Source organism: Telopea speciosissima, chromosome 5 (assembly GCF_018873765.1).
Source record: "Telopea speciosissima isolate NSW1024214 ecotype Mountain lineage chromosome 5, Tspe_v1, whole genome shotgun sequence".
Lineage (NCBI taxonomy): Eukaryota > Viridiplantae > Streptophyta > Magnoliopsida > Proteales > Proteaceae > Telopea > Telopea speciosissima.
The window spans coordinates 54,689,608-54,705,404 of NC_057920.1; the positions used below are offsets into that span (position 1 = coordinate 54,689,608).

At 39.5% G+C, this 15,797-nt stretch overlaps 1 protein-coding gene across 2 annotated transcripts; it reads right to left on the reverse strand.

Moving 5' to 3' along the window:
* Window positions 1-1,039: 1,039 nt before the first annotated feature.
* On the reverse strand, window positions 1,040-13,086 carry LOC122660815 (glycine-rich protein 2-like). 2 transcript variants are annotated; one of them, XM_043856055.1, is made up of 3 exons: window positions 13,072-13,086; window positions 1,546-2,151; window positions 1,040-1,497 (listed from the first exon to the last, which is right to left on the reverse strand). In XM_043856055.1, exons 2-3 carry the CDS (start codon window positions 2,027-2,029, stop codon window positions 1,409-1,411), a joined length of 573 nt encoding a protein of 190 aa, XP_043711990.1. In that variant the 5' UTR covers window positions 2,030-2,151; window positions 13,072-13,086; the 3' UTR covers window positions 1,040-1,408. The 2 variants fall into 2 exon arrangements, with proteins under 2 accessions (XP_043711990.1, XP_043711989.1); XM_043856054.1 differs by having other exon boundaries at window positions 1,040-2,151.
* Between the last annotated feature and the right edge of the window lie 2,711 nt (window positions 13,087-15,797).

Here is a 15,797-nt window from a genome sequence, read left to right on the forward strand (position 1 = left end):
TCTTTGTGACCTTCAATAAACGAAAGAGATATTAAAAACAGAGGGAGAGAGAGAGAGAGAGAGAGAATAAAAACCAACCTCAAGCCATAAGCATACGTACAACATAATTCTGTGAGAGAGAGTGTACTGTTAACTGCTGAAATGATTTCACAAAGAACTCACGTGACCACAAGAGATACAAGTACTGACTGCAATCCATTGTTTAAAAATTTCATCACTCATTGGATAAATATTTTCATGTCATTTTTATTTTCTATCACCAATCTAAGAGAAAATATGTTGGAAGATATGGAAGAAAAGCAAGGACTTTGAAAATAAGATAGGGTTGTCATAGGATAAGAAAGTACTTTCAAGTTCAGTACAGAAAGAAAGGCCAACAAGTAATTTGAGGTCAATGCCAACAGGTAAAGACCATTTGATCCCCAAAGAAGACATCCAGATAATTTATCCAAGTAGGATAAGGCAGCTTCTGGTTCAAGCTCCACCAGATAATATATCCAAACCCAACAAAATAAAGGAACTTTTGACTAATTTGCATCCTTACCCTACCTAAGTAAAGATAAAATCCATCACATATTCGGCTGGAGGAGCTTATCCACATTGCAAAACCCTCCACACAGTAGACGAATTTCTTGCAATTGGCTTTCACACTCATGTTTTTTTTATTATTATATAATATGAAACAAAGGAAAACATTGACAATAAGTTATATATTTGTTCCAGACAAAAGAGTTGAAACAATGACCAAGAAGATAATTTAATCCGCATATTAAGATTAGGATAATGAATTGACCGAGTGGCTCCCCCCGCTCTCAGAAGATAAGAACGTGAGACCACTATCAGAAAGTTCAACATATGGAACAAAATATCAAAGGACATGAATGATAGTTAAGAAGCTAACCACAGCAATGTTTTAATGACAATAACGAATTAACATGCAAAGGATGTGCTATCAAACTACCTAAAAGTGAAATGAACCATCACAAAAGTCCAGGAATTGAAAAGGATCGCATAAAACAGAAACAGCAATGGCAATGAATTGCATCCAAAACAAGATCATTAAAGGGGATTTCATTAACAAGTAATAGAGATCCTTCCAGAAAAGAATAAGTGAGAAGATTATATATCTTCTGTAAGAATTTGTTCCAGAATATGCAGCAAAAACATGAGAATCAAACACCCCCCCCCCCAAAAAAAAAAAAAAGAACAGCAGCAAAATTGGCAATGGAACCGACGTTCTGATAGCCTGAGAAACACTTCTCTGCACATTTCCCACAAACCATTTTCCCCAACAGATTAGATAGAAAATTCACAAACAAGAAACAAAACTATAACCAAATCAACATCACTAATACCAAACTACCAAACCCAGAAAATCAACCAAGAAAACGACCTAATTCTCATGATCTTATCTCTGGCCGTTCGGACATTCCCTCGCAAAATGCCCTTGCTCACCACAGTTATAACAACCCCCGCCACCACCGGAATAACCACCACCACCACCACCAGAATAACCGCCACCACCTGAATAATCACCGCCGCCACCATATCTCCCACCTCCACTTCCCTGATTACACTCCCTCGCCAAGTGACCAGTCTGCCCACAATTATAGCACGCGCCACCGCCGCCACCACCATAACTAGCACCGCCACCTCCATAACCTCCACCGGACCTCCCTCCTCTGCCACCACTCCTCCATCCTCTCCCAAACCCAGCACCATAACTGCCGTAAGAGCCCCTCCCTCTTCCGCCAGAAAACCCACGTCCACCACCACCACCACCAGCACCGCCGGAGACATCAGATCCGTTCAGTCCAGTCACATCTACAGCCTTCGTTCGTCCATCATCACCGCGTTCGATCTCGAATTCGACCTGCTCACCGTCCGATAGAGTCCTGAACCCATCAGTACGGATCGATGTTTGATGGACGAAAAGATCGTCGCTACCATCGTCAGGAGCAATGAAACCAAAACCCTTCTGCCCATTAAACCATTTCACGACCCCCGTAGATCTCTTGCCTTGCGCCATTCCTGATCTCAACAAAAAAAACTTAGCTCAAAGCTTCTTCCACAACTCAACTGCTAAACCCTAACATAATGGCGGTTGCTTATGAGTTTTGATTCTTTTCTCCTACCCCGAAGCGTCAGCTGCTTCGACTTCGAATTTCGTAAACGGTTTTTAATTTTCAGGGGTGCTTTTATTGACGTTGATGGGACTAAAATTATGTGAGAGATCCAACGGTCGAGATCTGTTTTTACGTAACATTATAAGATCTGCCGTTGATGTAATTGATATTACTGAAATACCCTTTTTTACTTAATTGAATTACTGAGGTGAGCCATAGTGGAATCTCGTATGGAATATTCGAGGAGGGAACTTTTGGCTGTCTAGCCACACGACAAGTGTTTTGAATTTTGAAAGAGATCTTGCCACATGTTGCATCTTATATGCATCTGATCAAATAGATAATGGGTCTCATTTAAAATTTTCATATGTGAAAAATAGACTATAGACTCGCACTTGATGCACGTGTTACCCTTTCACGATAAAATACTTGGGAAAGGCGGAAATCCCACAGCCTAAATTCAAGGGTGAGCCCCAAAAAATATTTTTTCTTTTTTTAGGAAAAAAAAACATTTTATATATAAGGGAATAAGAAAATTACATGTACATGCGCTACGCTGCCCTGCACCCAAACAAAGGGGTGGAGGAAATGACCGCCATACTATTGGAAAATTTTGCTTTTCCATGGGGGTGTGGTTTTTATTTCGTCCGCCCATGTGTCTGGGTATAAGGGCAGCACACCATACTCACCCTATTAACGTTCTTAAATAGGCAAAAGTTGTATGCAGCCAGCAATCGTAATGGCCTACATTAAATGAACTAGAAGTGAGATAGTGTATCGAGCAATCATGATTGACTACAAATACACCCACAAAGGTGTCAAACAAGAGACCTCAACCCACTGGCCAAAATACTAACTTAATCATCCAACACAATGTGATTCCTAGAAACGGAGAGAGATGATGTCCTACCATTTCAAGCATTTCTTACCTAGTGCTCATGTGTTGGTGGCCAAGTCAGACTCCCATAAATAATTCTGAAATATATGGAGGCAGGAAGAAATAAGTATTGCATAGGTTGTCTTCCTTATGGTCGGCTTCTCACCATATTCTTTAATTACTTCATAGTGAATCTCAATGATGAGTTGCAAGTTTTTGATCCTATTCCAATGAACCGTTCAAGCCTCAGAAAGATGCGCTTAATTGGAGAATAATAGGACATCAGGGTAGAAGAAGCTGTTGAAGGATCACACCCATCTCATCCTTCTCACTCTGAATAGTCTACTCCACCTCCTACTAGTTGGTACCAAGACTTTCTAAATTTTGAAGAATCTATTTTTAAAAATCTTTATGACTTTGATGGGCACTTTGGCTGAATAGACTCTCGCCTTGAAGTCTTGAAGAACAATCAAAATGATTTCTTCACTCAAGTGGACTCTAGATTTGTAGAATTGCAGAAAGGTCAAGATGCTATCCCTCACCAGCTTTAGAACATGGGACTACATTTGTTACACCCCGCACCCAGAAACTCAGGGAATGTGACTAGGATGCTTACCATCATCCTATTGAAATTCTAGGATCTCAGATGCAATAAATTAACATCACAATCCACAACAATAATCGACAATCTAAGCAGCAGAAGATAAAAATATAACAGTAAATTTGACACTGGAATCTACTATGTTATATATATAATTATAGTAACAAGCTTACATTTTATCCATATCCACAACAAGTCATGTGTAATATCTACATCAAGTATTAAATCAAAAGAACAGATGATCAAAAGAAGGTTGGACCGTGTCCTCGATATATTTCAAAATATAATGTATCATAAATACGAGATAGAGGCCACATCCTCAGTCATTGTACCCGAAAGCACACGCATCACAGTCACAATCAACTCCATTTCCCTCGGGCTTTGGAGTCCACCAACCATCATCGTAGACAGCAGCAACGGAAGAAGCATCGGTGCCCACTGGCTCAAAAAGACTTACATCACAGTCTAAAACGGGTATCCACGTGGAGTGAACTTTTCTAAGCTCAATGAGGGATGGGGGCATGCAAGTATATACATAGTTCATGATGCAGTGCAGTGAGTTCATATGATTATTATCCACCTAACAATCAATGTCTAAGTCTCTGGTAAACATTCTACTGCAACATAGGCGGTATCCCCTGGACCGGTAAGTGCCTCATCTCCCAGTAATAGCCCTGGTTTCAGTTCAAACTTGGAAATCTGTCGGTCCCGGTACCTTATTCGATCACACCGGTCATCTGAGTGGATTATCCAACACGTAAACCCTTGTTGGCAAGGGTCGTAGCACGGGGTAATCATCCTAACCATCATTCAATCTATGTGATAGATGTTATGCAAGTATGTAATAAATCTGAGTCCCATATCATGGATAAACAATACACTAGCACTACAAATGCAAATGCATCATAACAGTGACACATGCATATGCATATACAATAAGTACGACGAATACCGCACCGAAATCTCCATCGGCCTCGCCGCAACCCATTTCCATAGCCTAATGCATCAATTATAGAATTTAAATACAGTTAATATGGCGAATACGGAATGAACCACATCCACACTACAACCCATTTCCAAGCCTACATCTAATGCACATGATGCACATGATCATCTTACCAGTATGGCGATCAAGGTACTGAAATCCACCTCGGTCACACTGTATCCCATTTCCAAAACACATTTCCACAATCAAATATCAAAGTGTTTTAACATACATTGTGAGATTGATAACCAAGCATACATAGTTGTTATTAGAAATTAACTAAGCATGCATGCATGTATCACACAAATAATTAAAATGCAAATCACTCCCAAAATAAATCAAATCACACCCACTCACCTTATCCAATAATTAGGAGATTCAATCCCAAAGTCAAAGCTCGATAAAATCCCTGATACGCCTCACCATTCCATTGTCTCTGACCTAATTAGGTGTACATTAAGTTAGACTAAGTGTTGGAGATATGTCCAAAGAATTCCCGAAAGGACAGAGTCAAGCTCAACTCTGGAAACCAGGCAATAGAAGTAGGTGGTTGATTAGGATTCGGCCGATTGACCATTAGTACTTCTGTCGGTACTTGAAGCAGGAGCTTCAGATCCCAAATTTTACCAGGCGGCTGAACTGGACTTCTACCAGTGGGTTCTATCGGTAGGCAGTCTATGAATAGGTTTTTCAATTAGGCTTCGTTCGGCATCTTGTTTGGGCCATTTTCGTTCAATAGAGATGGTAGGGGATTGCTCCGCCTATATTTTAAACCTAACGACATCGAGTTTCACCGGTTGAAACCGGAGATACGATCAAATCTCCAATCGAAATCCTATAGTTAGGGTTTGGCCATTTTTACCCAAACCTCGATGGAATCAATTTCTGGTGGGGATTGGGAGTGTGTAAGAGGATCATGTGCCCTCATACAACCACACTCCAGCTAGCTTCCAAGCATAGCACAACAAGTTTCATGCTGCCTTGGCTAACAGAGCTTTGTTTTAAAGGGATAATTCCTAGAATCCTTGGCCCCCATTCCTTAGAGTGACATAGGTTATTCCAAGAGATCCAATGGGTTTTATGAAGCTCTTCTTTACCTCCCCAATAAAAGTTGGACGCCTCCTTACGAATGTGATCATGGTGAGATTAAGGTAACTTGAAGTGGCTTGCTACAAAATTTGAAGTAGGGAGAATGACTGACTTAAGGAGCACCTCATGGCCAACAAGAATAAGAGAGTTTTTTTGTCCAGCCATGCATCTTTTTGGTGGCTCTGTCATTAGTTTCATGGAATAAGTCATCTTTGTTGGTGCCCAAAACTATAGGAAGACCTGGATATTTCAAAGGCCCATCCCCATAAGAAATCTTTATGATTCTAGAGAACCACATTTTCACTTTAGAAGGGGTATTTGGGCTGAAAATGAGGCTGGACTTTTCATGTTAATGGCTTGACCACTGGCTCAGCAATATATATCCACACATTCCTTCAGGTTTTAGATTTCTTGTAGATAGGTCTCGGAGAAGAGAAGGTGGGATATTGGTTGAGTATGATTTTGAACCTTGATTCCATGAATCTAACTATAAATATTAGCTTGGTTAAGAAGGCTACTAAAGGCTTGAGCACAAATAATGAAGAGAGCTGAGGAAAGTGGGTCTCCTTATCTTCCCATTTAGCCACACAAAGTTGATGCATGCCATAATGAGGGAAACAAACCTTCTTTTGAACCCAAGTTTAGATAGGAGTTTCTCGATGAAAGTCCACTCAATCCTATAGTAAGCCTTTTTCATGTCCAACTTGATGATGATACACTTCTTTTTTTCGTTCTTTTACCTTTTCACATAATGGAAGATCTCATGGGCCATGAAAATGTTGTCTGAAATCCAACGGTCTGGGACGAAGGTCGATGGTGATGGAGCTATAATATGAGACAAAATTGATTTCAGGCGCAATGCTAAGATTTTTGTAACTACTTTCATATCCACTCTGCACAAATTGATTGGATAGTACTTCTCAATCGACTCTGGGTTTTCGATTTTGGGAATTAGGCATATTAGGGTCTCATTGTAGACAAAAGAGATGTAACCTGTAGAAAAGATACTAACCACAAAGCCATAGAGGTCTACATATGTTAATTCCCAAAATATTTGGAAAAGAGAGGGGGGAAAACCATCCATACCCGGAGATTTGAGGGGTCCCATAGAAAATAATGCCTTCTTAGTCTCCTCCAAAGAAGGAATGGCACTGAGCATCTTGTTGTCTTCTTCCAGCACCTGTGGTTGGACTGAATCAATAACTTTGGTCAAAGAAATGTCGTCAACGCCTTCAAATTTGAAAATCGAGTAATAGTGATATTCCACCTTATGTATCTCATGTTCAACTTCTGACTACTCCCTAGATTAAAGTTTAAGCTTTAAGATATGATTTTGATTCCTTCGTTGAACTGTGGATGCATAGAAATAGGTTGTGTTCATATTTCCTCCCCTTAGCCAATCAACACGAGAATTTTGGAGCCAAAACTCTTCTTTGCAAGCAAGAAGGTCTTCGAGACATTTTGAGATTTCATTTTCTCTAACCTAGGAAGTCACTAAATGTTAACAGTACTTGCAAAGGTAATCCAGGCTTAGGTGGTGGAGGAGAAGTTGTTAGGAACCAAGAGGGGGTCATTTTAGTAGCTTTCTCTAACTTCTATGGGGAATGCACAAATTCTATGGATGAATTAAGGGCCTCGCGGGATGGGTTAAAATTATGTTTTTACCTTAGCTTGTCGGATTTGGTGGTTAACTCTAATCCGGTTATGACAGCTAGAATGGTCAATTAGAGTAAGTGTAATCTTTGGAAGGGGTGGTATTAGTTTCAGGAAATCATAAAGTTATGTAATTCTACTCGGCCCTCCGTCACGTTTGCATATTGGGAAAGTAATTGAGCGGAAGATTGGCTGGCAAAGTTAGCTTGTGATACAAATTCCAATAAGGTTATCCAATTTGGGGAAGAGCCCCCAAGGGAGCTTCGGCAGATTCTTTGGGAAGACAATACTGGTCTTCCGGTCCTTAGAAAGTAGGTTCATTGTTTTGTTTCTTTTCAAGTTTTTGTTGTAAGGGTTGGGGTTTATGAGTGTTTGAGAGAAGTTTCTCCATTGGGTTGGGATATGGCAGCTATGTCCCCCCTTGTATTTGCCTATTATTTATCTACTTTAATTAATAAAATTCAAGGGGCTTCCCCGAGTCCCAGATAATATTCGGGTTAAAAAAAAAAAAGTTGGGAAGTCGTTGGTGATGAAAGATTCTGGAGATCTGTAAGTTCCTCTTTCAACTTATGAATTGTTCTTTGGCATGTGTACAAAGGTACTCTTGTCCCATTCCTTCAACTTGTTCTCATAGCCCTTTAATTTACAGTAGATAATTTTACTCAGGTCAGTTTGAGAGTTACCAGTCCATGTATCAGTCACAACCCGTTTGCAATCATCATGTCGCAGCCACATGGAGTGGAACCTGAAAGCCCTTGATCCCTACTCGATCAGCGATCAATATCAATAATAATAGGGGTATGGTCTAATGCCAAAGATACTTTAGTAAAGATAGTAGCTTCTACAAAACTGAGTCTCCATGCGATGTTGGAAAAGGCTCTATCTAGACGAACTCTAATATTTGCCAAGCCCAACAATTTGTTTCTCCACGTATAAACCGGACCTTAAGCGCCAAGATCAAGAAGTTGACATGAGTTCACCATGTTCCAAAAATTAAACACATATTGGCTCTCTACAATTCCCCCGTCTTTTTTATGCCATAAGAGAAAAGAGTTTATGCCTGAATCAAGGTAGATTGGAAAGTTGGGTTCTTGGCTCTTTACAAATCTCCGAAGAACCCAACTTTCCAATCTACCTTGATTCAGACTTATGATGGTATCCCAGACCTTTTGTCTATTAGCTCGGATGGGATCACCATAAACTCCTGTTAAAAAGAAACTGCTGAACTTTGACGAGGAGACCCTGCAATCAAGAATTTTAGAGTCCGAGTAAAATATGGTCGTTGTGATTGAATCTTTCCACAATAAAGAGAGGCCACCTGCTGATCCAACAGGAAGGACCAAAAATACACGACTCATGCCTAGTTTTTTGGAGATAACTTCCATCATTGAATCCTTGCTTCTTGTTTCCATTAAGAATTTCAAATTTGGGTGTTCTGTTTTGGAGAGGTTGAGTAGCGAACGAACTATTAGAGGCCTCCCTAGTCCTTTACATTTCCAACTTGCAATTCTCATTGCTCTCTGTGGATTTGTGCAATGATAGAGTCCTTAGGTTCCACTATTAAAAAATGGTTCTCATCTTGGGCATGGTCAGTATTCCAGTTTCGTAGGCTTTCAATACTCCTCTATGTTTTAGCCTTAGCCTTCATTTGCATAGATGCACTAGAGAGGCATTGTTTGGATGTTCTCGGAGTAGTCGAAGATTAAAAAGTGTGGGAACTATTTATAGGCCTTGATCTGTGTAACTGGGAGATCTCCTTGTTGGGCATGTTCGTGGGGGATTGACTGATGTGGAAAAGGGTGGAAGTAAAAGGGCTAGAGGTTGGATGTTCTGGAACTTGGTTACTAGGGGAAATTGATGGTCGTTGGGTGAATTGGGTTTTTGGGTTCTCATTAATTGGGTAATGGGGCTGTGAGCTTAGAACCAGGTTTATGGGGTAGATATTGGGTTCCACTTTGTGTTGGGAATTACAGCCATGGGATCAATTCCATGGTTGCCCATAGAGAACCAATAAACATTATACTAGGGTTCTGTACCCCCAGGGCTGCCCATGGTTGCCCGTAGACACCCTATTTAAATTTTAGGGTTTCCCATGGTCGCCCATGGGAACCTTGGTGCAACCCAATTAGAGTTTGGTATAAAAAATTTATATCAAACCCTCTCTTTCTTGTCCCATGAAAATTATGGGATCCACAAGAGAGAGAAAACTCATCCTTTTCCATCCCATACCCAAATGCGCAGTGGAAATAGATCGATTTGGGTTTTTTTTTCACATTCCATGATTACCAGATAATTAAAAAAATACTTACTGCATAAAATAAACATCAAGATCTGCTAATTTGTTGAGCCTCAAGTGTTTCACCTCCAACAGATAATGGTTCTTCCCCTAATAAGCTCTTTAAGAAAGCCCAAACTTGAATCTCCTTGATGCAGTAGAAGATCAACAAGTCAAACCAAAGCTCCTTCTCCAAAACACTGGATCAAATCCAAAACTAGGGTTTCCAAAATCAAAAAACCAGATCTCAAAACTTAAGAGAGCAAGAGAGCACAAGAGAGAGAGAGAGAGAGAGAGAGAGAAAGAAGAGAGAAATAAGAGAGGGGGGAAAATTCGCCCAAGCACAGGGGCTGGTCGTCCCCCTCTGGTGTTTAAATAGATGAATTCCCAGTGAGAGTCTGACACACTCTCTCTCCTATTTGACTTAAAACCTAATAGGCTTAAGTGATGGACTTTTAATTAGTGAAGAAGCAAAATCTAAAAGGGAAAAATGTAATAAATTTAAACATTAATGAGCCCTTCAATTAATTAGAATTAAGCCATACTAGTTTAAATAAATTAATTATTAATTAGCAAATCCCAAAAATACCCCTGCATACCAATTTATACAGTAACCCTCCACTAAACAACATCATCGTCATGGAATCTAGGGCATGTACACTTGTACTATCAAACCCCATTCCATGGTACATGTTCGTATCGGAGCGTCTATGTACGTAATCGGAATCCACAAAACACGATTAAACAATTTAATCAAATACATAATTATAAATTATCATTTTGTGTGAAAATATGTTTTGCAAAAACCATTTAACAAAACAGTACAGGAATTTGATTCAAATCCGACCATCCAGAGGCTAACTCCCCTTGATGTTCCTCAATCAAGTAGTGGAGACCATTTTGAATGACTCCCTCACTCACATAATATTTACGTATTCCCAGAAAATCGACTTTAGTTCTCTTGCAGTCATTGGTGAACCAAAGAATACACTCACATCATGCAGTAATAAGGCCCTCAGCTACTGGGTCTCGGTGACACATGTCTATCCAAAACCTACATCTGGCAGTAATACATGAGGCAATCGACAAAATAAGATTCTTCGCCAATACACACATCAACATGTGTGTACTCGCATTCGTACCCCAACATCAAACATGTCTAGGCATATCCAATGTGACGACCATATGATAAGGGCTACCCAAACCAAACCTTAGTTGTGCCTTCCAATTTAAAATAATTCTTATGGATCCTGGACATACATTGCTCAAAAAGTTTATATCACATGTGATCATATTAAACAAAAATGTATGAAATATTTAATACATAATAAACCGGGTCGAACTGGATTGAACCGGATTTGGCGGACACACATATCCAACATTGTGATGGTTGGATTTATTGGGCTTAAGGCTGGGGTGTAAGATGGGATGCCGAGTGGTGGGCTTAACATGGTTGGTATGTGGTTATGTGAGTGGGGTCCATTTAAGGAAATGTTTGAGAGGTGTGGGAGGATTGATAAGAGAAGGGGTGATAGGTCATGTGCTATTGGGAGGTGTTGTAGTCGGGATATGATTGAGGTGATATGATGGGGAATGGTTGTGGATAATTGCTGATTTGGCATTTCGATCGTTAAGAAAGGGATCAGTTTTAGGACGAATTTCTTGGGATTGCGCATGCATTGGGGATGGTACAACGAGAGGGAGTGGTGCAATTAAGAAAATACATGTAGTAGGGAGACAACTATGTGAGAGGGATTCTGGTATGCTGTACGGTTTTCTTTTTCTCCGGCTATGGTAGTAATTCTCTGGTCACTACCCACGCTTCAACCAACATCCATTTTGCTATAGGCTTATTCATCGGCTGACCTTGGACTCTGCATAAAAGAGTGAAGAAGCTTGCTCTTATAATCTGCCGTCCGATGGTGTGGCACGTAGGTGAGGTCCGAAATGCCTTTGATCTCTTGGACCGTTTCCTATAGGCATTGCCCCTTCCGGAGATTGCAGACTCTGTTTGTCAAAAAGGATAGATCATATGAATTCCTCGTGCCCCATAAAAATGCATATGTAACAGTACATGGGGAGCCTCTCATATTTCACTATAACTTCAGTACGAGCTCCAATGCATCGTCGATCGGGATGGAAGCATGAAGAGACTTATTGATGTCGATGTTCACTCGACATCTAAGATAGTGCACCCTGCTACCGAACTGATTTCCTTGTATGACCATCATCCCTGCAAGTTGGTGGCCAAACTCCAACATTAAGAGGTCAAGGGGGATGGAGTGGAACTGAATCCATAGCTCCGAGCATCTGAACTGCTAGTTTCCATCATCTCTCCATTGCTTCAGAAGCAAGAGATTTCCAAATACTATCCATGACCCTTCATTGAAAACATTCATGAGATCGGTAGGATGATGGAAACAAAATAGGAATCGATTAGGTTGCGTTTGGTAACTCTCCCAAAGAATAGTTTTTCTGTTCTTCTGTGCTGTGGGGACAGAAAAACACCCAAAAGATGTTTGATAAATTGGTCCGTTCTTCTGTTTCCCTAGCACAGACCGGAGGCAAAAGTGTGCAAAAAAACTGTTTTTGCAAAATAAGTCTGAGTTTTTTCAATGAAACAACACCCAAACCTGTTACCCAGCGTTCCGATAAAACTGAAGAGAGGTCACTGAACTTCATCTTCAACCTCGCCTCTCGCGACACTGGACTTCATCTTCGACCTTGCCTGAGAGGTCATTGGACTTCGTCTTCAACTTCGCCTCTGGCGACACTCTCCTGTTGCTCTCTCATCACTCTCCTGATGCAGATAACCTCCTCTCTCTCTCTCTCTCTCTCTCTCTCTCTCTCTCTCTCTCTCTCTCTCTCTCTCTATCTCTCACTCTCATTCTTGATTTGCCGGTCTCCCTAGCAACAGTGTTCAGGAGAGCTTGAACCTTTCAGGCGACGTTCGGTTGTTGGTGGACATTTCCTATTTCCGGCAGAGGAAATCTCTGATTCTCCATCTGAAGCATAGAAATTTGCCTTCACAGGTATGGAAACCCTGGTTGGATCACTGTACATTTTAGGGTTTTTGTTCACAAACGTATATGGTAGGTAAGTGATAATGGTTATAATTTCAAAATTGTAGGGTATTCTTGAAGAATCTTCCCAAACGCTGCTCTTCCCTGCCGATTCCACTCATACTCGACCTTCAAGGTATGGGATTTTTGTTGCTTTCCTCTCTTTTGGGTATCGAATTTCTTCTCTTTCTATTAAATTCTGTAAATTAATTTTTTGAAAATGGTTAAAGTGAATCATGGTTTCACATGAAATTTAGGCCTAATTCAGAATTGAACTCCTTCGATTTGCGATTTAGCATTACCACTGCTCGCATTGCTCTAATTCAAGGAATGAATATTATTTTATCTTCATTCAGTTGATGCGTATGGGTCTTTCTAATTTTGATCAATTTCAGTTTAATACTCTCTCTCTCTCTCTCTCTCTCTCTCTCGTGTGAGTAGTAATTATGATTGTTGGTTTTAGAACTGTTCAAAATTGGATATTCTCTTAATTCTACAATGGAGGAGGCACATAAGAAGGGGTGGAGTGGGGAGGGACCAAAATGGGGCTATTTGTTATGATATATTCTTTTACCCAATTGGGATTGGGGAATATGAAACAATGGAATGTTATGTGTGTCGTGTCCCCTGTTTTTTTTGTTTTTTTTGGGCACTGTTTGTGTGGTTTTTGGATTAGACAGTCATTGTTGTCAATAGTGAAGCAGAGCCTCACTTACAAAACCATACTTAAACAAGTAACACTAATGTAGCTTGATGCTGTCTTATTTGCAGTGGAAATGCAGCATTATCTTTGGAGTTTTTTCCAGTATCATTATTGTTAGGTACTCGGTACTCCAAAGAATATCAAAATTCAAATGGGTTGCTGCTGTTTTTTTTTTTTTTTTTTTGGGGGGGTTGTTATAAATAAAAGGACAATGGATGATATCAGAAGAAGTCTTAACATGTGAAGCTCTCTGTTCCTTGGATTTTGTACTCTTTATTTTAATGTCTATTAGTTTGTTTGCCTTATGACTTCATATTTGACATTAATTTGTTTATTATCTAAGTTATTTTATGTGAACAATTTCGGTCACAATGGCTAGTAATTCAAATCCTAGGACAGATACTACATACTGGTCACCCAATGAATTGAAAATTTTCATCAATTTGATGATTGATAATGTAAAGAATGGCAACAAGACCGCAACCACCATTAACAAACCTGGGTGGATTGATATCGAAACCCGTTTTGAGGCTGCTATTGGTCGTAATTTTATTAAGGACCAATTACGAAACAAGATGAGCAAGTTGAGGAAAGATAATAGTAACTTCAAGAGATTGTTGGAAACGACTAGATTTGGTTGAAATTCAATCACTAAGCGGTGTAAGTTAACGATGACGAAGTTTGGGATAGAGCTATACAGGTAACAATTGATTATATACCTAATTTCTCCATCGAAGTGTAATTTTGGGTTTATGTATATGACTTTGATGTCTTATTAAAAATTCAGGCAAATCATGGTTGGAGCAAGTTTAAGAAGAATGGATTACCTTATTGGTCGGAGTTGCAATTTATTTTCGGTGAGCATTACGCACGTGGGGGTAGAGGAATGAGCCAATCCACAGATATTGGAGAACCAAAAATGAATGATGATAATCCCTATGATGTTGAGCCATTGACGCCTAACACCCAGATACCCACAGGTTTACTGGAAGCGGATCTATCATTGGATGTAGACGAGCAACCAATGAGTGTTAAGAGACACCCAGATAGTACCCCAACTGGCAAAAGGAAGCGGAGTATGGGTAAAGATGTCTCAAAGTCTTTATCTGCAATTGAAAATTTTGCAATTGGAAGATAGAAAAGACTTTAAGTACGTTTGCATGCACTGCAGATCATATTCCTCCAGTGACTTTAAACTCTAGCATAGAAGCCTATCAATGTTTGTTGGACTCTATGGATGACATTTCAAAGGAGGTGTACATGAAGGCTCTGAAACGCATTTGGGATGATCCAGCATGGAGAAAATCTTTTGTTACTGTTGTTCCGAGAAGAAGGGGTTGGCTACTTGAGATGCTAGATTAGTTAACAAATTGGTCTTGAAAAACTTTGGTTTGGATGATTATGGTTTTGTCGTTACTTTGGTAATGTTTAAGTGTTAATTTGGGATGTTGAACAATTTTACTTTCATGCATGGTTTGGAAATAAATTTTTTTTTTATTTGAATACAGAATGGTGTGGATTAATGTATGTTGAACAGTTGCAAACTATGGTTATGTAATGAATATTTCATTTTACATTATTACATTCTTACCAAGGTGGCTTTAAACAAAGTTGAAGAGTGATGGCTACTTCTGAAAGGATTAAGTAAACTTAATTAAGTGGATGGAAATTTTTAACAACCCACTTGGCCTGTTATGTAAACTTTATATGTATTATTTTAAGGTAGTTAAAGTTATTTGGACATATATAATATTTTGTTAATCTAATATTGATGGGATTTAAGTTTTAATTGGATTAATTTTGATGATAATGGGATCAAAATTAATTGTGTTAATTGAGGTAATTGGGTTAATATAATTTAATTTGGTTACAATTGGATGAAAATGGCATTGTAGTAATTATTGATAACAATAATGAAACTGTTCTTGAAAAGGTTTTACCAAACTTCAACTTGTTATGTTTTTGTTTCGGAAATAGTTCTGGAGCAGGTTTACAAAGCGCTTTATCGCAACTAAAAATTATGCGTACACCCCCTGTACTTTGCCTTAAGTGCAAATCGACCCGAGGTTTTAAAAATTGAACGTGTACACCCCCTGAACTTTTCAAAACATGAAAAATTAACAGTCCGTTAGCCAGAGCACATTAAGTGATGACGTGGATGCTAAAGTGGACATGAAATGTCTGTTTTACCCTTAGATATCCACTAACCTAAGCAGTGGGTGAAAAGATTCCCCCTTCTTCCATCTTTCTTCCCATATCTCTTCCCTTGTTCTTCCAATCTTGAGGTTTCTCTTCCGTTTTTTAGGGGAAGGGGGAAAGGATTAGAGACCATTACCGGAAGAGGAGGAGGAGGAGCTATGTTTTTTTTTTTGAGAAGGAACATAAGAAAAAGCAGCTTTGTTTCCCTTTTTCTGTTCGTCGCGTGG

Excerpts from the sequence above, each read along its gene's own strand:
- LOC122660815 (XM_043856054.1), bottom strand. The coding sequence starts at position 2,029 with ATGGCGCAAGGCAAGAGATCTACGGGGGTCGTGAAATGGTTTAATGGG.